At 39.1% G+C, this 25,289-nt stretch overlaps 1 protein-coding gene across 6 annotated transcripts in view; it reads left to right on the forward strand.

The window, feature by feature from the left end:
- Positions 1-25,289, forward strand: part of WDPCP (WD repeat containing planar cell polarity effector) — a 288,298-nt gene that overhangs the window by 157,692 nt on the left and 105,317 nt on the right. For all 6 annotated transcript variants that reach the window (XM_065929068.1, XM_065929069.1, XM_065929067.1 and 3 more), the window contains one exon: positions 5,997-6,606. In XM_065929068.1, the coding sequence (XP_065785140.1) occupies positions 5,997-6,606 (610 nt within the window). The remainder of the gene's footprint in view (positions 1-5,996; positions 6,607-25,289) is intronic.

The raw sequence follows: 25,289 nt of genomic DNA on the forward strand, positions 1-25,289 counted from the left end.
AGGATTTGAAATAGCTCAACTGGAATTCCATCCCCTCCAATAGTTTTGTTCTTAGTGATGCCTCCTAAGGCCCACTTGACTTCACATTCCAGGATGTCTGGCTGTAGGTGAATGATCACATCATCATGATTATTTGGGTTGTGAAGATCTTTTTTGTACAGTTCTTCTGTGTATTCTTTTTTTTTTTAATTTATTTTATTTTATTATTATTTTTTATTTCCAAATTTTATTTTTATTTTTTTTTCCAATTATTTTTATTAGATGGAGGCTAATTACTTCACAACATTGCAGTGGGTTTTGTCATACATTGACATGAATCAGCCATGGAGTTACATGTATTCCCCATCCCCCCTCCCACCTCCCTCTCCACCTGATTCCTCTGGGTCTTCCCAGTGCACCAGGCCCAAGCACTTGTCTCATGCATCCCACCTGGGCTGGTGATCTGTTTCACTATAGATAATATACATGCTATTCTCTCTTCTGTGTATTCTTGCCACCTCTTCTTAATATCTTCTGCTTCTGTTTGGTCCCTACCATTTCTGTCCTTTATTGAGCCCATCATTGCATGATATGTTCCCGTGGTATCTCTAATTTTCTTGAAGAGATCTGTTGTCTTTCCCATTCTGTTGTTTTTCTCTATTTCTTTGCACTGATCACTGAGGAAGGCTTTCTTATCTCTCCTGGCTATTCTTTGGAACTCAGCATTCAAATGGGTATATCTTTCCTTTCTCCTTTGCTTTTTGCTTCCCTTCTTTTCACAACTATTTGTAAGGCCTCCTCAGACAGCCATTTTGCTTTTTTTGCATTTCTTTTTCTTGGGGATGATCTTGATCCCTGTCTGCTGTACAGTGTCATGAACTTCCATCCATAGTTCATCAGGCAGTCTGTCTATCAGATGTAGTCCCTTAAGTCTATTTCTCACTTCCACTCTGTAATCGTAAGGGATTTCATTAAAGTCATACCTGAATGGTCTAGTGGTTTCCCCCACTTTCTTCAATTTAAGTCTGAATTTGGCAATAAGGAGTTCATGATCTGAGCCACAGTCAGCTCCCAGTCTTGTTTTTGCTGACTGTATAGAGCTTCTACATCTTTGGCTGCAAAAAATATAATCAGTCTGATTTTGGTGTTGGCCATGTGGTGATGTCCATGTTTAGAGTATTCTCTTCTGTTGTTGGAAGAGGGTGTTTGTTATTACCAGTGCATTCTCTTGGCAAAACTCTGTTAGCCTTTGCCCTGCTTCATTCTATATTCCAAGGCCAAATTTGTCTGTTACTGCAGGTGTTTCTTGACTTCCTACTTTTGCATTCCAGTCCCCTATAATGAAATGGGGAAGACCATAGCCTTGACTGTATGGACCTTTTTTGGCAGAGTAATGTCTCTGCTTTTCAGCACACTGTCTAGGTTTGTCATCACTTTCCCACCAAGAGGCAATCGTCTCTGATTTCATAGCTGCATTCACCGTCCATAGTGATTTTGGAACCAAGAAGACAAAATATGTCAATACCTGCATCTTTTCCCCTTCTATTTGCCATGCAGTAATGAGGCTACATGCCTTGTTAGTTTTTTAATATTTAGTCTTAAGCCGGCTTTTCCACTCTCCTCCTTCACCCTCATCAAGAGGCTATTTAGTTCCTCTTGATTTTCTCCCGTTAGAGTGGTATCATTCGCATATCTGAGGTTGTTGATGTTTCTTCTGCTTATCTTGATCCCAGTTTGTAACTTATGCAGCCCAGCATTTCTCATGATGTGCTCAGAATATAGGTTAAACAGACAGGGTGACAGCAGACATCCTTGTCACACTCCTTTCTCAATCTTGAACCTGGATGCAGGTCAAGAAGCAACAGTTAAAATCCTGTATGGAGCAATTGATTGCTTTAAGATCGAGAGAGTGGAATAAGTCAGAAAAAGACAAATACTCTATATTAACATTTATATGTGAAATCTAATAAATAAATTAATATTGCAAAACAGAAGCAGACTTACAGGTATAGAGAACCAACTAATGGTTACCAATGGAGAGAGAGAGAGAGACGGAGTGGGGGCAAAATAGAGGTAGCACATTAAGAGATAGGGAAATACGGCTATTATTTGACAATAACTTTAAATGGAGGACAATCTGTAAAACTACTGTATCAGTATATAATATTGTTAATCAACTGTACTTCAACAGATAAATATAAATAAAGTGTTGCTTTATTTAAAATCAGAATTTGATATTCCATCTGGCCTTGGCTAGCTTTTTAGAAGTATCTGGGATTAGGAGTGGAGGAGAAGGGGGTTGGGTATAATGGACTTTCACCTTGGGAGGTATAAGACAGACTGAGCCTTTGTGGGTGAAGAGTGTGGATTTCAGGTAAAGGATATGAAAGAAGTTGTTGAAAGATAAGCTGAGGCATACTAAAATTTTTCAGAGTTTGAGCAAATCAATTCTGGGGGGCCATGCCAAGCTGAAAGTGGTTAGGAACACTCTACTAATATGAGACGGGAAAGATTGGGAAAGAAAGTACAGAAGCAGAGAAAGGAAATTGTTTGATTGGCTATAGTTTAAAGCTTAATTGGCTGTTGTAATTGGTTATCTTTGGTATTTTGATTTTGTACATTGAGGCATTTATAGGTTTAGGTTTTGGTTTGCTTTCTTGGGCCACAATGGCATTAGGGATTCATCAGTTGAATGACCTCCTTGTTTAACAGATTTCAGAGCTGGGAAAATGCAGCTTTAGTTTGACCTCAGAATAGAGTAATGAGAAGACACTGTAGGAGATAATGCTGGGATTTGCAAGGCAGACCATGTTCCTCCTTTGCTTTTGGCTTCTCATCTTGTTTAGAGGAAAAGCCAAAGTCCCTGTAGGGGCCTACAAGCTACTTCACAATCTTCCGCCTCCTCCACTTCCCACTGTTCTTCCTTGCTCCTTTTTCTGTAGCCATGTTGCTCTCCCGTTATTTCTTCTTCAGGCCAAGAGTGCTATCTTAGTATGTCTGCTTCCTCTGCCTGGAGCCCTCTTCTCCAGGTGACTGCACGCCTTCACTTCTTCACTTCTTTCGGGTCAACTTTACAAGAGAGGCCTGTCCTGACTTCTATTGCCTCCCCTTCCCATTCTTCTGAGTACTTAGAAGGTACACATATAGAGTCGCTAACATACTGTGTATGTTTGCTTGTGAATTGTTAACCTTATCTTCAGCCATTAGAGTGTATGTTCCCTGAGGATGAGGACCTCACTGCTGTATCCCCACCAGTGCCAGGACCTGTGCCGGGCATGTAGCTCATACTCAAGCATTTATTAGACAAAAAGGAAAAGTGAGAGCAGGACAGTGGGTGTGAGGGAGGGAAAGAGTTAGATATGGATCCTATGTGGTTCCATATGGAATACCTGGCAGGGGAATAAAACTTTAATTCATTAGTTGTATGTGTGTTAGTTGCTCAGTCATGTTCCACTCTTTGCGAACTCATGGACTGGAGCCTGTCAGGCTCCTCTGTGCATGGGATTCTCCAGGCAAGAATACTGGAGTGGGTTGTCATTCTCTTCTCCAGGGGATCTTCCCAACCCAGGGATCAAACCCGAGTCTCCCACATTGCAGGCAGATTCTTTACCATCTGAACCACCAGGGAAGCAAAATTGTGTTAACAGTTAAAAGGTTCAAACAAGGGAATGACAGCAAGAACATTTAGTTTAGGAAGATTAGTTTGCTAATAATGTTTAGGATGGATTTTTAAAAATTCACGTCAACCCCCATTTCATCCCCAAGTATGTAGCAAAGCTGTGTGCTCTTAAAAAAACAAAATGGAATAATTCGACTCTCAAGAAACTGCTGAACTAATTGCCAAAATGGCTAAAAGCATATTCCCTTCCTGTACTTCTTCCCCTAGTTTGCCTAGTTTCCCTGCTGCAATACATTGTCAAATCCTGGAACATGACCTTGGTGTAATACTACTAACTCAGATACTGGCCTTAACAGTTGGATCTCGTCAGATTTTGCGTGAACTTCTGCGAGTGCACGAACACACCTGCAGAGTTCTGTGAAATCCTGTCTCGTGTAGACATGTGCTTTGTAATGTTTCTAAATCTAATTTTGAGGTTTTTCAGCAGTGTTAGAAATGATCTCAGATACCACTCTGCAGATTTTTGGCCCCCCCCCACATTTACATATGAATAAGGTGAATGGCCTGCTTTATTCCTTTATTCTTCTTGTTGCCTTTCCCTTCCACACTAGAAATGCTTTTCAAATTTTGCCTCGCTAGTATTATAAGAACTTCCCTGGTGGCTCAGACGGTAAAGCGTCTGCCTACAATGTGGGAGACCCGGGTTCGATCCCTGGGTTGGGAAGATCCTCTGGAGAAGGAAATGGCAATCCACTCCAGTACTCTTGCCTGGAAAATCCCATGGATGGAGGAGCATGCTGGGCTACATATAGTCCATGGGGTCACAAAGAGTTGGACACGGCTGAGCAACTTCACTTCACTTCACTTCAGTATTATAAATCATATTACTCACCAGGTCTTTTCTTAATTTTAAAACTAGTACATAACCTTATTTTTTTCTGCTGATCATTGACCTACTTAACAATCCTCCATATCTTTTCTGACCATAAAATCAGTGGTAGAAGAATCCTCCTGCCCCAGTACAGGAGACACAGTTCAACCCCTGTGTCAGGAAAATCCCCTGGAGAAGGAAATGATAATCTACTCCTAGAAAATCCCTTGGATAGAGGAGCCTGGCAGGCTACAGTCCATGAGGTTGCAAAAGAGTCTGACATGACTTAGTGACTAAACAACAACAGAACATATTTCTACAGGAATGTTAACAGGGTTCTAAAGTTTTTTCCTTTGCCAACCCTGCCCTGCTTGTGAGAAACACGCTCACCAGCCCAAATCCAAAGAATGGAAGTGATTTAATGATTGTCTTGCAAGATCTGGTGTCTGATGGGCAGGCATACCCAGAGTCATTAACAGGGAGGATCTTATCTCTAGAATGCAAGTCCCTCCCCCAGTTCCTCTTTGACTGAGTACCAAGGGGTAAACGGTCTTCCTGGATGTCACCTAGGTTTGTTCCCTCCCTCTTTATGATCTCCTCCCACCACCCCGATATGTCTTATTTCCTCCTTTTCTGTATACCTGTTCCAGTTCTTAGGTTTTGAATTCACCAGTAGGCTGAACCCGCACAAAAATCCTAGATATCTCACTCTCTCTCTGTTTACCCAGACTTTCTAGTTTTGTATCTGCTATTGGCTATTACATCAGCAAGCTATCACTCAAAGCTCTTTGTTCTTGACAACGGACCATTTTGGTTTTTTATTTCTTACACTACTAATTAGGAATATATTTCTGGTAAATAATTTACTGGTAATTTTAGAATCAGCAGGGGTAGTGGGTTGGAAGGAGATGAACTGAATTGTTAAAATCCTTTATTTATCCTTTAGAAATCACGCTTCTGATGTCTTTAGATAATTTGCTAGCCATATTATTTTACTAAAAGCCCACTCCATTAGTTTCTGTATATTGTAGGAAATATTTGTCTTTCTGTTACTTACAGACTTTCTAAAACAAAATGCTTAAGTTAAAATTTTATAATTTAATTTCTGCAGCTGTGTTTGGTATATGCTATATATATTTATATATGGGCTTCCCAGATAGCTCAGTGGTAATCAGTTCACCTGCCTATGCAGGAGGCTCAGGAGACAGGAGATCCATCCCTAGGTCAAGAAGATCCTCTGGAGAAAGAAATGGCAACTCATTCCAGTACTTTTGCCTGGAAATCCCGTGGACAGAGGAGCCTGGCAGGCTACAGTCAGACATGACTGAGCGTGTGCACACACACACACACACACACACATTTATATATATTCTATATGAGATACATACATACCTGCTAATATGCTGCTGATACTTAAGGTGGTAGTTGACTGTATTCAGTAGCATTCTAGATTAATATGCAGTGCTGTGTGTGACAGCTGAAGAAAAACCACAGTCTATCTGAACATACTTGTTTTATTTCTTACAGGTTCTGAGTTCTGTACGCACAGAATGGGACCCACTGGATGTTCGCTTTGACACCAAACATCCTAATCAGGTGTTGACAGTGGAGTGCTCCATCAGTGTAGACAGAGAGCCCGCGGCTGACAGCTGTGTCTATGAATGTGTTCGGAACAAAATCCAGTGTGTATCAGTCACCAGAATACCACTAAAATCAAAGGCCATTAGTTGTTGCAGGAATGCTACTGAAGACAAACTGATTCTGGGCTGTGAAGATTCTTCAGTAATTCTTTATGAAACTCACCGTAGAGTGACTCTCTTAGCTCAGGCTGAACTTCTGCCTTCATTAATAAGCTGCCACCCAAGTGGGGCCATTCTCCTAGTTGGCAGTAACCAAGGGGAGCTGCAAATATTCGATATGGCTCTTTCTCCTATTAACATCCAGCTTTTGGCTGAAGACAACTCACCTAAGGAGACTCTACAATTCAAAAAATTCTTTGATGTTTCTAGCAGTCTTGTTCAAATGCAGTGGATAGCGCCTCAGGTTGTTTCTAAGAAGCCTGAAAGTGGGGACATCTATAATCTCCTCTTCCTCAGGTTTGACAGAGGACCTTTGGGTGTACTTCTGTTTAAACTTGGTAAGTCAAGGAAGTTGGTGAGTAAATAAATTTTTTTATGATGACAGTATAATTAAGACAGTAAAACTATTCCTGGAATGCAGATTTTTTTTGTTCCTCATCCCGTCAATATGCTTACATTTCAAACATGTAGTTTCCTTAAGAAAGTTTGGTGGATGATTTTCTAAAATGTCAAGGTCCATTATATATTCAAAAATTTTGAAATTGCATTAATTTTCCATCACATGAATAAAAAGCCTGAATTGTCCATATATGACGCTTTCCAAAATAAACTGTCTACTAAAAAGATTCCTTAAGAAATAGTACATATGAAAATATTTTAAAAGTACTTACAATGTCCATTGTAAAATTCTGTATGTAGGGATATAATACTTTTTCTATTAAGTTATTTTAGATGAGTGTTGATTTCTTTCCAGATTGAAAATGTGTAAAACAAATGTTTTAAAAGAAGAGGAAAGAAAATGCTTGGTTAGAATTTGCTAAAGATATTTGTGTAACTTTATGTTTTTCTTCTAGATAAAAATATTCAAAAAATTATTTCAATATTAGGAAAATTATGTATTAATGTATACTATTTCAACCAGGAGGCTTTAAAGCAGAATTTTATTTGCCTTCTAAAGGTTGGCATTACCAGCTATGTCCTAAAATATATGATATTTTTTAGGCAGTTTTGATAATTTAACATTCTTGAGAGGAACTCACTTAGGTTTTAAAAAATATATTTCAATTAGTGCACATTATTGAAACCTGAAAACATAGAAAAGTAGATACATTTCAAAACCCCTTATAGGATCTGGTTCTGTGGTACAAAGTTGTTTTTAAAAACATTGTGGTGTTTGTTAAATAACAGTCAGTTTACTTTTTGTTTTTAATGGATCTACTTGCCTCTGAAATAGAACAAATGAAATAAGTCTAATGAAAATGACTTAACTTGAAAGCTATCAGGGATATAAGTGAGGGCTGTGTTCTTTTCACATGAAAAAAAAAAGAACCTAAATCCATTCATAACATTAGTATTATTTAAGAAAAATATGTTTGGAATCTCATCTATTATGAGATAATCCAGTTCTACTTTGACTAGCTTACACGTTTAATAGTAGTATGTCTCCATGCACAACACTTATTAAAGTGGCTGTTAGATGTTCTGCATATCTGTTGAAACTCTCTGCCTCTCTCTGTATATCCCAGTTACCTGTCAAACAAGAAGGCAGTCTACTAACATATACCTAGCTTTTCTTCAGCCCTCCCTTGTGGGCCTGCTCACAACAGCTTTGCAAAAAGCACAGCTTTCTCTTCCTATCTCTAGCACATTTGCCTTCTTACTAAAGTAAACAGGCTCTCAGTGTAGGGATTTAGAGGGCTTCCTGCTAATTGCCAGCTTGTAAACTTAATTGGACTATCTCCCTGGGCACTGTTCCTAAATCAATTAGGCAATGAGTTGGCTGTCACCTCTTTTTCCCAAGTAGGTCTCTTGGAAGAGAATTATCCAATAGAAGTCAAGCATTCAAATGAAAAGGTGATAACTTCTGCAACTGACATTTATCATTTAAATTTTATTTTCATTATGACTTCTACAATTTATAGAATAGGGAAATTTTACAGTCTTACAGGGTCTTTAAAAGAACAAAACATGGAGTTTCCCAGGATTTTTGAAAATGTATTATAAGATTAGTGTTTATTATATATTATTTTTCCTAGGAAGAGTAGATTCCTTGAAACAGTATATTCCAGCTAACAGATCTTTTTCTTTCTTTTTTTTTTTTTTTTTTTAAAGAAAACCCTGTTTAAAGAACAGATTTTTCTTAGGATCTGCTACTAAATACATCCAGAAATTTTAATATACTTCTTGAATTAACACAGTGCTGATTCTGGGCATCCATGTGGAATTTTCATGTATAATTCAAGTTACTGCATATATAAACAGGTAGTTTCATGTGCAGTTTCCCCACTAGGGAGCATTTATGAGATGTTTTTCATATGCTTGTTATGCAAGCCTTTGGAAATTTTGACATGAAAGGTGTAGCATACAATTTAAGAAGCTGAGATAGATCATAGTTTAAAATAGAATGCTGTCATATGTAAACGTGTCAGTGGCTGCTGCCAATATGCTAAGATTTTTGGAGTCTGACTCTTAGAATAGGTCAGTTAGTGTAATGTTGAAGGAAAACTCTGTTGAAGGCTAGAGCTTCAATTCTAAATTCTTATAATTATCACACAGATGCCACTGGAGGTTAAAAGGCCATCACCACGGTTACTATAAGAATGTGAAAAACTAGCATGTCTTCCTCAGGAGGGAGCAAGACGTGTCATTCTCCTAGGTAGAGGCAGTGTGTAATCAGAATTTCTTTACCTAACAATCATCATTCATATTTCCATATATGTAAACTGGGATTAATTTTAAAAAGAGGAGTTCCTAGTTTGTATTTCTGAGATATTAAAGCTTTTCCATTCTCATCATCAGTTTTTCCAACCTTCACTGCTCTCTCATGTGATTAGCTTTTTGCCCTTTCAACAGAGAATCTCCCCTTTTAATAGGTACTTCATTAACTTTATCTGCTCCTCACCACCCACCCAACCACTTACCTCCATGTACATAAATCTTTTCGGTTTCAATTCAGTGGGATAGGAACCTTCCTCTTACCTAAGACTAGTTCCATGCCGGATCCCACAGCATTCCCCTTGACTCCTTTACTCTGTCACCTTCCCCGCTCTCCCCATGAATCTTGCTACATCGGCAGTCTCGGGCCCAAGTCACACCATGAAACAAAGCAACATACATACATCTGTTCCTTAAAATTGTTTCCCCTCTGTTATTGATCACATGTTCACTGTCCTTTCACAGTCAAGCTCTTAACAGAATAGTGAACACTGAATTTCTCTGCTTCTTCACCTCCCATTCCCCCTCACAGCACCACCTTCTGGCTCTTCTCTTCAATGTTCTCCTGGAACTGCTCTTGGAAAGGTCACCAGTGACTTCCTACTTGATACACATATTTCTCTTCAGTTACTTGATGACTTTTCAGCATTTGATGGCTCCTCTCATTGTTCTTGCCTTCTGTGACTCTCGATGCAACTTTTTGGTGCTTTTTTTGCTCTTCTTCTGCCTCCTCATGAAAATATTCAGGCTCTCCAAGGTTCCATCTTTAGCTCCCCCCTCCCACTTTATGCAAAATGAGAGTTTCTTTATTTGTTTATTTTTTAAAATTTATTTATTTTAATTGGAGGCTAACTACTTTACAGTATTATAGTGGTTTTTGCCATACATTGACATGAATCCACCATGAATGTACATGTGTTCCCCATCCTGAACCCTTCCTCCTACCTCCCTCCCCATTCCATCCCTCAGGGTCATCCAGTGCACCAGCCCTGATCACCCTGTCTCATGCATCGAACCAAGAGTTTATTTTTGATTTTGGTATCCTGTCTCTGACCTCAGCCCAGGCCACTGCTCTCCACCCCCGCATGTTAACCTGGACTACAGGAAACCTCCCCCCTGAGTCTACACGATTGCATCAGATTTATTATGTGCAGACTTGAAGTTGTCATCTTTCTCCCTGCTTCTCCTCCTATATATTCCAGGTTAAGGGATGTTATAGTTATTTAGATGGACAGAATTCCAAGTTAGAAATCATCCTAGAATCCTCCCTCATTCCTAACCCCATATCCAGTCAGCAATGAAATGCCATCAGTTCTGCCTTCTGAGGTTTTGTTCAGTCACTCAGTCGTGTCTGACTCTTTTGACCCCATGAACTGCAGCATGCCAGGCTTCCCTTTCCTTTACTATCTCCTGGAGTTTGCTCAAACTCATGTCCATTGAGTCAATGATGTCCTCTACCCATCTCATCCTCTGTTGCCTTCTTCTCCTCCTGCTCTCAATCTTTCCCAGCATCAGGGTCTTTTCCAACAAGTTGGATCTTCACATCAGGTGGCCAAAGTATTGGAGCTTCAGCATCAGTCCTTCTAGTGAATATTCTTGGTTGATTTCATTTAGGATTGACTTATTTGATTTCCTGGTTGTCCAAGTGACTCTCAAGAATCTTTTCCAGCACCACAGTTCAAAAGCATCAATTCTTTGGTGTTCAACCTTCTTCATGGTCCAGCTGTCACATCCATACATGACTACTGAAAAAACCATAGCTTTGACTATATGGACCTTTGACCACAAAGTGATATCTCTGCTTTTTAATACAACGTTTAGCTTTGTCATAGATTTTCTTCCTAGGAACAAGTGTCTTTTAATTTCATAGCTGTAGTCACTGTCCACAGTGATTTTGGAACCCAAAATAGAGTCACTGTTTCAATGGTTTCCCCATCTATTTGCCATGAAGTGATGGAATTGGATGCCATGATCTCAGTTTTTTGAATGTTGAGTTTTAAGCCAGCTTTTTCACTCTCCTCTTTCACTTCCATCAAGAGACTCCTTAGTTCTTCTTAGCTTTCTGCCATAAGGGTAGTGTCATCTGATTATCTGAGGTAGTTGATATTTCTCCTGGCAATCTTGATTCCAGCTTGAGTTTAATCCAGCCCAGCATTTCTCATCATCTGCTCTGCATATATGTACTCTGTGAGGGGCTTCCCTTATAGCTCAGTTGGTAAAGAATCTGCCTGCAATTCAGGAGACCCGGGTTCGATTCCTGGGTTGGTAAGATCCCCTGGAGAAGGAAATGGCAATCCATTCCAATATTCTTGCCTGGAGAATCCCATGGACAGAGGAGCCTAGCAGGTTATATAGTATGGGATTGCAATGAGTCGGACATGACTTAGCGACTAAACCAAACCACCACTCTGGATATAAGTTAATTAAGCAAGGTGACAGTATACAGCCTTGACGTACTCCTTTCCCAATTTTGAACCAGTTTGTTGTTCCATGTCTGGTTCTAAGTGTTGCTTCTTGACCTGCATACAGATTTCTCAGGAGGCAGGTAAGGTGGCCTGGTATTCCTATCTCTTTCAGAATCTTCCACAGTTTGTTGTGATCCACACAGTCAAAGACTTTAGTGTAGTGTAGTCAATAAAGCAAAAGTAGATGTTTTTCTTGAATTCTCTTGCTTTTTTTTATGATCCAGTAGATGCTGGCAATTTGATCTCTGGTACAAAATCCAGCTTGTACATCTGGAAGTTCTCAGTTCACATACTGTTGAAATCTACCTTGAATGATTTTGAGCATTACCTTCATTAATTGCATATGAAATGAATGCAGTTGTGCAGTAGTTTGAACATTCTTTTACATTGCCATTCTTTGGGATTAGAATGAAAAATGGCCTTTTTCAGTCCTGTGGCCACTGCTGACTTTTCCAAATTTGCTAACATATTGAGTACAGCATTTTAACAGCATCATCTTTTAGGATTTGAAATAGCTCAACTGGAATTCCATCACCTCCACTAGCTTTCTTTGTAGTAATGCTTCCTAAGGCCTACTTGACTTCACATTCCAGGATGTCTGGCTCTAGGTGAGTGATCACACCATCATGGTTATCTGGGTCATTAAGACCTTATTTGTACAGTTTTCTATATATACTTGCCACCTCGTCTCAATATCTTCTGCTTCTGCTAGGTCCATACCATTTCTTTCCTATATTGTGCCCATCTTTGCATGGAATGTTCCCTTGGTATCTCTGATTTTCTCAAAGAGATCTCTAGTCTTTCCCATTCTATTTTTTTTCCCTGTATTTCTTTGTGCTGTTCACTTCTGTAGGATTTCTTATCTCTCCTTGCTGTTCTTTGGAACTCTGCATTCAGATGGGTATATCTTTCCTTTTCCCTTTTGCCTTTCACTCCTTTCCCCACTGTTTGTTAGGCCTCCTCAGACAACATGTTGCTTTTTTTGCATTTCTTTTTCTTCTGGTTTTGATCACCACCTCCTGTGCAGTGTCGTGAACCTCTGCCTTAGTCCTTCAGGCACCCTGTTTACCAGCTCAGATTCCTTCAATCTATTTGCCACTTCCTCTGTATAATCATAAGGGATTTGGTTTAGGTCACACCTGAATGGCCTAGAGGTTTTCCCCTACTTTATTCAATTTAAGTCTGAATTTGGCAATAAGGAGTTCATGATCTGAGTCACAATCAGCTCGCGGTCTTGTTTTTGTTGACTGTATAGGGCTTCTCCATCTTTGGCTGCAAAGAATGTAATCAGTCTGATTTTGATATTGACCATCTGGTGATGTCCATGTGTAGTGTTGGTAGAAGAGGGTGTTTGCTATGACCAGTGTGTTCTCTAGGCAAATGCTGGCAGAACGAAGCCTTTGCCCTGCTTCATTTTGTACTCCGAGGCCAAACTTGCCTGTTACTCCAGGTGTCTCTTGACTTCGTGCTTTTGTCTTCCAGTCCCCTATGATGAAAAGGACATCACTGCCTAAAACATCTCATTCTATTCAGCCTTGCTGTGACCTTAAATCTAGACCTTCCCTATTGTACCGTGATCAAACAGTGGCCCTCTGCCTGTAATGCTCTGCCTTCCCATCTTCCCTACCTACTGCTCAATTAATCCCCTTAATTGCTACCAGAGTGCACATCTGGTCATAGATTTGGCTTCCCTGGTGATAAAGATTTTGCCTGCAATGCAGGAGACCCTGGTTTGATCCCTGGGTCAGGAAGATGCCCTGAAGAAGGGATTGGCTATCCACTCCAGGATTCTCCTTGGGGAATTCCACGGGCACAGGAACGTGGTAGGCCACAGTCCATGGGGTCGCAAAGCGTTGGACATAACTGAGTGACTGACACTTTCAGTTTTCTCTTTTCTGCAGCTTGAAATCCTTCAGGAGTTAATAAGCCCCGTCTGTCTCCCAGGTTTCATCTCTCAGCTCTGCTGCCTTAGGCGCGTCCCAGGCACAGCATGTCCTCTCACACTCCTCTTTCCATAGTGCGTTGATTATTCCATCTACTCACAGGGCTCCTACAGTGTGCTCATAACACCTGCAAAGTTAGGAAAAGGTTTAATGTCCAAGTGGTGATATTAAACAAATAATTAAAGCTAACTTCTTCCCTCTCATAGGATTTTGAAAATCATGGGCAATATTATGTATGTATCTGTCACTTCATCTAAACAGCAAGTAGTATGATTTCTCTCTCAGACCTTTTGTAAGAAGTATGTGTTCTTTAAAAGTTATTTTTAATAAGTTATTTAAAGTTTACTTTACCAAAGTGGTAACTGGTGGCAACTTATTGCTGGAAGAAAATGTCAGGTAATTTATTAGATGCCTAGTCATCTTAAAACTGGATCTCGTGTCATTTGAGATGGATTGCTATTCCAGACGGCATTCTGCTTTCTTCATACAAAAGTGATGACAGATTTTTAAATCAAGTTTTTCAAGTATAATTTACAAATAAATTATACCTATTTTAAATGTATAGATCAATGAGTTTTGGGAAATGTGTATATCCTCATGATTCCCAGAGACTGTTGGCGGGCACAGACAAAGCATCATGTGCCCGAGGAGCCGGGAGAAAGGAGATGACCCCGCAAGGGACTGAGCCAGACCCGCCTGTGAGTGATGCAGAGCCTCCTGCAGAGGTGTGTGTCAGCAGTGGCCTGCTGTGGGGTCTGGGGAGGTGCGTGTTGGCAAAAGTCCATTTGGAGGTCACCTTTAGCCCTAACATACAGTCTGTAGCCTCAGGATAGGGTCACCTCAGGCCAAACAATTAATGGGGTTAGGATCGGGGCGGGGACACAGCCCCACCCATCAGTAGAAAATTGGATTAAAAATTTACTGAGCATGACCTTGGCCAACAGTGCAAGACCAGGTTTTCCCCACAGTCAGTATCTCCCATTGAGAAGAGATTCTGGCAATGCCAAAGAATGTTCAAACTACCACGCAATTGCACTCACCTCACACGCTACTGAAAATTCTCCAAACTAGACTTGAACAGTATGTGAACTGAGAACTTCCAGATGTTCAAGCTGGGTTTAGAAAAGGTAGAGGAACCAGAGATCAAATTGCCAACATCTGTTGGATCACTGAAAAAGCAACAGAGTTCCAGAAAAACATCTACTTCTGCTTTATTGACTACACCAAATCCTTTGACTATATGAACCACAACAAACTGTGGAAAATTCTTAAGAGATAGGAATACTAGACCACCTGACCTGCCACCTGAGAAGTCTGGTCTTCAACCCCATGTACTAGGGGGGAAAAAGTACAAATATACATGACATAGAATACTACATACCAATTTATTCTAAATTGGCATTTAAAGATTATCATCTTTGATTACTAATGATTATTCAGTTCAGTTCAGTCACTCAGTCATATCTGACTCTCTATGACCCCATGGACTGCAGCACACCAGGCTTCCCTGTCCATCACCAACTCCTGAAGCTTACTCAAACTCATGTCCATCCAATCGGTGATGCCATCCAACCATCTCATCCTCTGTCGTCCCCTTCTCCTCCCACCTTCAGTTTTTCCCAGCATCAGGGTCTTTTCTAAGAAGTCACTTCTTTGCATCAGGTGGCCAAAGTATTGGAGTTTTAGCTTCAGCATCAGTCCTTCCAGTGAATATTCGGGACAGATTTCCTTTAGCATGGACTGGTTTGATCTCCTTTCAGTCCAAGGGATTCTTAAGAGTCTTCTCCAACACCACAGTTCAAAAGCATCAATTCTTCGGTGCTCAGCTTTCTTTATAGTTCAACTTTCACATCCATACATGACTACTGGAAAAACCAGTAGTCTGTGAATCAAGGTAAATTGAACATGGTCAAGCAGAAGATGGCAAGAGTGAACATCAACATCTTGGGAAGGGATGGGTGAATGTAATTCAGATGACCATTATGTCTACTATTATGGGCAAGAATCCCTTAGAAGAAATGAAGTAACCCTCATAGTCAACAAGAGAGTCTGAAATGCAATACTTTGGTGCAACTTCAAAAATAACAGAATGATCTCAGTTCATTTCCAAGGCAAACCATACAGTATCACAGCAATCCAAGTCTGTGCCCCAACCAGTAATGCCGAAGAACCTGAAGTTGAACAATTCTATGAAGACCTACAAGACCTTCTAGAATGAATACCAAAAAAAGATGTCCTTTTCAGCATGGGGGATTGGAGTGCAAAAGTAGGAACTCAAGAGAGACCTGGAGGAACAAGCAAGTTTGGCCTTGGAGTACAAAATGAAGGAGCACAAAGACTAACAGTTTTGTCAAGAGAATGAAGTGGTCATAGCAAACACCCTCTCCCAGCAACCCAAGAAACAACTTTACACATAAACATCATCAGATGGTCAATACAGAAATCAGATTGATGCGTTCTTTGCAGTCGAAGATGGAGAAGCTCTATTGAGTAGGCAAAACAAGACCTCGAGCTCACTGTGGCTCAGATCATCAGTTCCTTATCACAAAATTCAGGCTTAAATTAAGGAAAGTAGGGAAAACCACAAGACCATTCAGGTATGACCTAAAACAAATCCCTTATGGTTATACAGCGGAGGTGGCAAATACATTCAAGGGATTAGATCTGATAGAGTGCCTCAGGAACTACAGATGGAGGTTTGTAACATTGTATGGTGGGAGCGACCAAAACCATCCTAAAGAAAAAGAAGTGCAAGAAGGCAAAGTGATTGTCTGAGGAGGCCTTACAAATAGGTGATAAAACAAGAGAAGTGAAAAGCAAAGGAGAAAAGGGAAAGATATACCCATCTGAATGCAAAGTTCCAAAGAATAGCAGTGAGAGATAAGAAAGCCTTCTTAAGTGAACAAAGCAAAGAAATAGAGGAAAGCAACAGAATGGCAAAGACCAGAGATCTCTTCAAAAAAATTGGAGATACTGAGGGAACATTCCATGTAAATATGGGCACAGTAAAGGAAAACGGCAAGGACCTAAGAGAAGCAGAAGATATTAAGAAGAGGTGCCAAGAATATACAGAAGAACTATAAAAAAAAGATCTTAGTAACCCAGATAACCACAATGTTGTGGTCACTCACCTAGAGCCAGACATCCTGGAATGTGAAGTTAACTGGGTCTTAGGAAGCATTACTACAAAGAAAGATAGTGGAGGTGATGGAATTCGAGCTGAGTTACTTCAGATCCTAAAAGATGATGCTGTTAAATTGCTGCACTCGATATGCTAGCAAATTTAGAAAAGTTAGCTGTGGCCACAGGACTGGAAAAGGTCAGTTTTCATTCCAATCCCAAAGAAAGGCAATGCCAAAGAATGTTCAAACTACCATACAGTTCACTAATTTTACATGCTACCAAGATTATGCTCAAAATCCTTTAAGCTAGGCTTCAGCAGTTCATGAACTGAAAACTTTCAGGTGTATAGCTGGATTTAGAAAAGGCAAAGGAACCAGAGATCAAATTGCTAACGTCCACTGTGTCATAGAAAAAGCAAGGGAATTCCAGAAAAATATCTACTTCTGCTTCACTGACTGCACTAAAGTCTTTGACTGTTGATCACAACAAACTGTAGAAAATTTTTAAAGAGATGGGAATCCCAGACCACCTTACCTGCCTCCTGAGAAACCTGTATGCAGGTCAACAAGCAGCAGTTAGAAACAGATATGGAACAATGGACTGTTTAAAAATTGGGAAAGGAGTATCTCAAGGCTGAATATTGTCACCCTTCTTATTTAACTTCTATGCAGAGTACATCATGCAAAATGTCGTGCTAGGTGAATCAGAAGCTGGAATCAAGATTGCTGGGAGAAATATAAGCAACCTCATATATGCAGATCATACCACTCTAATGGAGCTTCGTAGATGGATCTGGTGATAAAGAACCTGCCTGCCAACAAAGGAGGTATAAGAGATGTGAGTTCAATCCCTGGATTGGGACGATCCCCTGGGGGCAGGTATAGAAACCCACTCAAGTATTCTTGCCTGGAGAATCCCATGGACAGAGAAACCTGGCAGGATGCAGGCCATTGGGTCATACAAATTCGGACAGGTCTGAAGTGACTTAGCATGCACACACTGCTCTAGTGGCACAAAGTGAAGAGGAACTAAAGAGCCTCTTGATGATGTTGAAAGAAGAGAGTTAAAAAGCTGTCTTAAACCTCATATAGTCATATAGTCTTTATGGACCTATATGGTTATATAGTACCTATAGTTATATAGGTTTGTATAGTCATATAGGTCCATATAGCCAAAGCTCTGGTTTTTCCATTAGTCATGTACAGATGTGAGAGTTGGACCATAAAGAAGGCTGAACACTGAAAAACTGATGCTTTCGAACTGTGGTGCTGGAGAAGACTCTAGAGTCCCTTGGACAAGAAGGAGATCAAACCAGTCAGTCCTAAAGGTGATCAACCCTGAATATTCAGTATAAGGACTGATACTGAAGCTGAAGCCTCAGTACTTTGGCCACCTGATGCAAAGATATGACTCATTGGAAAAGACTGAGAGCAGGAGAAGAGGGCAACAGAGGATGAGATGGTTAGATGGCATCACTGACTCAATGACTATGAGTTTCAGCAAACTCCAGGAGATAATGAAGTACAGGGAAGCCTGGCATGCTTCAGTCCATGGGGTCGCAGAGTTGAACACCACTTAAGAGACTGAACAACAATGTGATTACCACCATAATCAAGATGTAAAACATTTCTACCACCCTCAAAATTCTCTCAAGCCCCTTTGCAGTCAGTCCCTGCCTCCCTCAAAGCTAAAGCACATTGATCTGTTGTCTATTACAAGTTAGATCTGCTTTTTCTAGAATTTCATAGAAGTAGACTAATAAACTGTTACTCATTCATATCTGGCTACTTTCACTCAGTATTAATCTTTGTGAATTTTCCATATTGGTGTGTATATATATCTGTAAATTTTTATTTACATTATTGAGTAGTATTCCATTATATAGAGATATCACAATTTATCTTCACATGTTGACAGGCATTTGAGTTGTTTCCAATTTTAGCCAGTTTCATTCAAAATGGTCTGTTCTTTCATGTACTAGTCTTTGTATGGAGGTCTATTCTGATTTCTTTTGCGAAAAACCTTGGAACTGAGCGCTACGCTAAGTTTAAGAGGAAAATAGTTTGGAGTTCCAGTTACTTTACATCTTCACTAAAACTTGGCATTATTGCTGTTTTTAATTTTAGCCATTGTAGTAGGTGTAGTTGGTATTAGTTGGCATTTCCCTGATGAACCTTAGAGTTGTTCATCTTTTATGTGCTTATTTCTATATATTTTCCCTTATGAATGATATCTTCAAATCTTTTGCCCCAGCTGAATTGGATTGTTTTTTATTGAATCATAAGTTTTTATATATTCTGAACATAAGTTCTTTTTTGGATACTAGTATTGTGAATATTAAGTCTATAGATCAGTTTGGGATAGAATGACAATTTAACAATATTGTAGTGTTAGTTGCTCAGTCGTGTCCAACTCTTTGCCATCCCACAGACTGTAGCCCATCAGGCTCCTCTGTCCACGGGATTCTCCAGGCGAGAATACTGGAGTGAATTCCATTCCCTTGTCCAGAGGATCTTCCTGACCCAGGGATCGAACCCAGGTCTCCTGCATTGCAGGCAGATTCTTTACTGTTTGAGCAACAGGGAAGAGCTAACAATATTAAATCTCCCAATTTATGAACACAATATATCTCTCCATTTATCCAGGCCTTTAATTTCCCCCAGCAGTGTTTATATTTTAAAATGTACAAGGTCTTGTAAGTAGTTTGTTCATGTTTTTGGATGCTATTGTAAATAGTATTTTTAATTGCAAGTTTTAATTGTTCATTGGGATTTTATAAAAATAAAATTTGAAAATATTGAACATGTATCCTGCAGTCCTGTTAAACTCATTCATTGTAGTGACTTTTTATTATAGATAACTTAGGATTTTCTACATAGATTATTATGACAACTATAATGAAAAACAAGTTTCATATATTCTTATCCTACCTGCAGGCCTTTTGTTTTCTTCTCTGTTCTACTATCTAGGATGGTACAATATTAAATAGGAGTGAAAACAGAGGATATCTTTGCTTTGTTTCCAATCTTAGGTGGACAGCATTTAATATAGCGAATGTATGATGTTACTGGGCTTCCCTGGTGGCTCAGATGGTAAAGAATCTCCCTGCAATGTTGGAGACCCAGGTTCGATCCATGGGTTGGGAAGATCCCATGGAGAAGCGAATGGCTACCCACTCCAGTATTCTTTTTTTTTAATATATATATTTTATTGAAGTATAGTTGACCTGCCGTGTTTCAGGTGCAGAGTAAGGTGATTCAGTTAAACACATACACATATATTATTTTTGGAATTATTTTCCATTATAGGTTATTATAAGATACTGGCTGTAGTTCCCTGTAGTATACAGTACACCTTAGTTGCTTCTTGCATATCTATTTTTTTTTTTTTACTTAGAAATCTAGCATTCTATTCCTACTAAGTCAAACAAGTGTAATCAAAATGTCATAAATTTTTTAGTTAGGCAAAAATTCATAAGTATTCTAAAATATATATATTATACATATTTTAAAGAAGAGATGGAGTAATTGGAAAACCTAAACTAAATGAAATCAGAGCACTGAATATGAAATAGAAAAAGTGAAACAAACTAGATAAAAGATCCTCATATAGTTCAGTTGTTTCTGAATATGGCCGATCATTAGAAAAATATCTAGAGCTCTGGAGAAAAAAAAGCAGTACCTAGGCATTTGTATTTTTCAGAAAGTTCCAAGGTAATTCTAATATGCATCTGGATTTTAAAAAGTGACTACAGGTTTTTCTATTAAACTGTAGTTTTATTGATAATAGAGTTCTTTCATTTTTCTGTGGACCAGTAATGATACTATGGTATTAAGTGAGTAACAGTTATGTAATCACAATAGTAAAAGATGTTTATCAGTTTTCACAGTTAGTAGCCAGGCAAAAAATAAAAGATAGTTACAGCTGCAAGCTATAATGGGAACATGATTAACCTAAACAATATAGAATCATTACATACAGTTTGGGGGGGTCAAGCAGAGTGATGTGATAAGTGGAAGTGCTTACATGCACATGTTTTCATACACCCAGGCAGTCTATGTCTTTTGGTTGGTGCATTTAATCCATTTACATTTAAGGTAATTATCAATATGTATGATTCTATCACCATTTTCTTAATTGTTTTGGATTTATTTTCTGTAGGTCTTTTCCTTGTCTTGTGTTTCCTGCCTAGAGGAGTTCCTTTAGCCTTTGTTGTAAAGCTGGTTTGGTGGTGCTGAATTCTCTTAACTTTCGCTTGTCTGTAAAGCTTTTGATTTCTCCATCAAACTGAATGAGAGTCTTGCTGAGGAGAGTGTTCTTGGTTGTAGCTTCTTCCCTTTCATCACTTTAAATATATCATGCCATTCCCTTCTGGCTTGTAGAATTTCTGTTGAGAAATCAGCTGATAGCCTGATGGGAGTTACCTTTGTATGTTATTTGTCATTCTTCCCTTATTGCTTTTAATATTTTATCTTTGTCTTTAATTTTTGTCAGTTTTAATTACTACGTGTCTTGGTATCTTCTTCCTTGGGGTTTTCCTGCCTGGGACACTGTGCTTCCTGGACTTGGTTGACTATTTCCTTTCCCATGTTAGGGAAGTTTTCAAGTATTCTCTCTCAAAATATTTTCTCAGGTTCCTTCTCTCTCTCTTCTCCTTCCGGAACCCCTATAATGCGAATGTTGGTGTGTTTAATGTTGTCCCTGAGGTCTTTTAGATTGTCTTCATTTCTTTTTATTCTTTTTTCTATATTCTGTTCTGTGGAAGTGATTTCCACCACTCTATTCCTCAGGTCATTTGTCCCTTCTTCTGCCTCAGTTAATCTGTTGTTGATTTCTTCTCATGTGTTATTCATCTGTTGTTCTTTAATTTTTCTAGGTTTTGGTAAACATTTTTTGGATCTTCTGTATTGTTTTCTCAATATTCTGGATCATCTTCACTAACATTATTTTTGAATTTTGTTTCTGGAAGGTTGCCTATCTCCACTTCATTTAGTTTTTTTTCTGGTATTTTACCTTGTCTCTTTATCTGGAACATAGCTTTCCGCTTTTTCATCCTGATTAACTTTCTGTAATGGTTTTTTTCTAGCTGCAATGGGACTGTGGTTCTTCTTGCTTCTTCTGTCTGCCCTCTGATGGAGGAGGCTAAGAGGCTTGTGTCAGCTTCCTGATAGGAGGGACTGGTGGTAGGAAAAACAGGGCCTTGCTCTGGTGGACAGGGCCTTGCTCAATAAAACTAATCCAATTATCTGCCATGGGTGGGTTGTGCTCCCTCCCTGGTAGTTGTCTGGCCTGAGATGACCCAGTCCTGGGGTCTACAGGCTGTATGGTAGGGTTAACCTCCAAGAGGCTTACACCAGCTCGATTTGCTGCTGCCAGTGTCCCCATCCCCATGGTGAGCCCCCGCTGACCCAGGCCTTCACAGGAGCACCTCCAACACTAACAAGGACATTTTGATTCAGTCTCCTGTGGGGTCACTGCTCCTTTCCTTTGGGTCTTGGTGCATGCAAGATTTCGTTTGTGCCCTCCAAGACTGGAGCCTCTGTTTCCCCCAGTCCTGTGGAAGTTCGATAATCAAATTCCACTGGCCTTCAAGGTCAGATTCCTTCAGGATTTCCAGTCCCTTTGTCAGATCCCTAGACTGGGAAGCCTGATGTTGGGTTCAGAACCTCCACAATGGCGGGAAAACTTCTTTGATATTATTGTTCTCCAGTTTGTGGGCCAGTCACCTGGTGGGCATGGGATTTGATTTTATCATGATTGTGCCCCTCCTACCATCTCCCTCCGGCCTCTTTGTCATTGGGCATTGGGTATCTTTTTTTGGTGGGTTCCAGCATTCTCCTGTCAATGGTTGTTCAGAAGATAGTTGTAATTTTGGTGCTCTTGCAGAAGGAGATGAACTCATGTCCTCCTTCTCCGTCATCTTGACCTGGAAGCCCACTCTAGTATTTTTGCCTGGGAAATCCCTTGGACAGAGAAACTAGCTGCTACAGTCAATAGGGTTGCAAAGAGCCAGACACAACTGAGCAACTAGTGCGCACACACGATGGCAGGAGGTTGAGGAAGTCCCCTTCTAGTCCTAGTCTACTGGGTTATGTTTTCTTCAGTGGATATTTGGTTTTTTCAAGTGCTTTTTCTGTGTTAAAATGATTGTGTGATTTTTCTGGTCATATAGTGAACTGATTAGTTTTCAGATGCTTCAGTGACCTTGCATTTGTGGGATAAATCTCTTGTTCTTAGTATATTATCTTTTAATATGTTGCTTAATTTGTTAATATTCTGTTAAGGATTTTTGTATTTGTTTACAGGAGGTACTGACCTTAGTTTTCTTTTTCTTCTCCTGTAATGTTTGTCAGTTTTGGTCTCAATGTAATGCTGATATCATTAAATGCAATAGGAATCATTCCCTCCTCTTATATTTTGAGTTATGTAAAGGTGATATTATTTCTTCTCTTACTGTTTGAGACAGTTCACCAATGAAGTCATCTGGTTTTTTGTGTGTGTATGTTTAAAGGTTTTTAAACATCCAAATTTAAATAATATAGGATCATTCAAGTTATCTATTTTTATTTCTTCTTAAATGAGATTTGATCATTTGTGTCTTTCAAGGAATACATTTCATTTAAATTATATTTATATCTATAAAGTTAGTCATATTATTCACTTACTATTTTTTAATGTCTGTGGGTCCTGTAGTGATTATTGTTGATACTGAGAAGTGTATCTTCTCTTTTCCTCAATTTAGGCAGAAGTTGGTCAATTTTATACATTGTTCCAAAGAACCAGCTTTTGTTTTCATTAATTTTCTCTATAATAAGTATGTAATATTTATTATAATATTATAAATATAATAACATTATTATAAATATAATAATATATTATAAATATACTTTAAAAAATATTTCTTCTCTTTCTTTTAGGTCTTATTTGCTCTTCTTTCTCTAAGTGTTCTTAGTGTGGAAACTTGGATTGTTGATTTTAGACCTTTTTTCTTTTCTAACTGAAATGTAATGCTAGTAATTTCCCTTTAAGTAATACCATAACCACAGCTATATCTCACAAATTTTATTGTTATATTTTCATTTATTTCAAAATATTTTCTATATACTTTATACAATATTGATTAATTTCTAAATATTTAAAGATTTTTCACGTTTTTTCCCGCACTTCCTAGTTATTTTACTATATTTTGCTGTTATCTCTGTCTTTGGGGAGATTACAGTTGTTTTATTTGTGTGTGCCTCGTCACTTCAGTTGTGTCTGACTCTTTGCAACCCCGTGAACCATGGCCCGCCAGGCTCCTCTGTCCATGGGATTCTCCAGGCAAGAATACTGGAGTGGGTTGCCGTTTCCTTCTCCAGTGATAAAGTATGAAGTGAAGTAGTCAAGTGAAGTCGCCCAGTCGTGTCCGACTCTTTGCGACCCCATGGACTGTAGCCTACCAGGCTCCTCTGTCCATGAGATTTTCCAGGCAAGAGTACTGGAGTGGGTTGCCATTTCCTTCTCCTGTTTTATTTGTATGGTAGAAATATTACATAACAGTGTGCAGTGGTACATCACTTCCTTGTTCCGTGCTCCATGACATCACATTAGTGCTTGAAGTCAACCGTAGTGGGGGTAGTTATACCACTTACATTTACCAGCACACTTAGGATATCAGTGGGATGTTTTGTCACTTGAAAATCTTGATGTATAAATCCTTACATACCAAAAATCCTCCAGATATCTTTATGTTTTATATCGATTTTGGTTATACTGTGGTTTGGGAAACTATTTTGTATTATTTTAATGCATTTAAACTTAATGAGGCTTGTTTTATCTCCCAGAATAATGGTCCGTCTTGGTTGGTGTTATATATGCACTTAAAAGAATGTGTATACTCTGCTGTTGTTGGGTGAAGAGTATTGTAAATGTCAGTTAGTTCCAATTCACTGATAATGTTTTTCGAGTATTTTCTGTTGTTACAGATTTTCTGTTTATACATTTTCTCAACTAGTTAGAGAGATGTGCTGAAATCTCCAGTGATAATTGTGGATGTTACTTTTTCTCCTTTTAGTTTCATCATTTTTACTTTATTATTTTAGAGGTCTGTTATTGTTATGTTTCTTCATGAATTTTCAATGTTTTATTATAAAGTTCTAGAATTCTAGACAAGATTCATTTTTATCTCTCAACATTTTAAAAAACCCTACTGTTGTCTCTAGGTTGTATTAGTTCAGAAACAAAGTTGACACTTATTAAATCTTTATTTCCCTCTGCATCATGTGTCTTTTTTAATTGGCTGCTTTTTAAGTTTTTCTCTTTATCACCTTTTAAACAATTTGAATTATGACTATATGTTAGCTTTTCCTCTCAATACATCAATTATTTCTCATGTTAGAAGTATTAGGATATAGACAGACTCAATAGATTTCAGATATTTTGTTGTCTTCAAAATTCTTAAACATTAATATCTACTGTAAAGGAACCATACTGACTTATGAAGACTTCTAGCAGTTTACTGTAGGATCATGAAGGTTTTCGGAGAAGGCAATGGGAACCCACTCTAGTACTCTTGCCTGGGAAATCCCATGGATGGAGGAGCCTGGTAGGCTACAGTCCATGGGGTCGCGAAGAGTTGGACACGACTGAGAGACTTCACTTTCATGCACTGGAGAAGGAAATGGCAACCCACTCCAGAATTCTTGCCTGGAGAATCCCAGAGACAGGAGCCTGGTGGGCTGCTGTCTGTGGGGTCGCCAGAGTCGGACATGACTGATGTGACTTAGCAGCAGCAGC

Source organism: Muntiacus reevesi, chromosome 3 (assembly GCF_963930625.1).
Source record: "Muntiacus reevesi chromosome 3, mMunRee1.1, whole genome shotgun sequence".
Taxonomy (NCBI): Eukaryota; Metazoa; Chordata; class Mammalia; order Artiodactyla; family Cervidae; genus Muntiacus; species Muntiacus reevesi.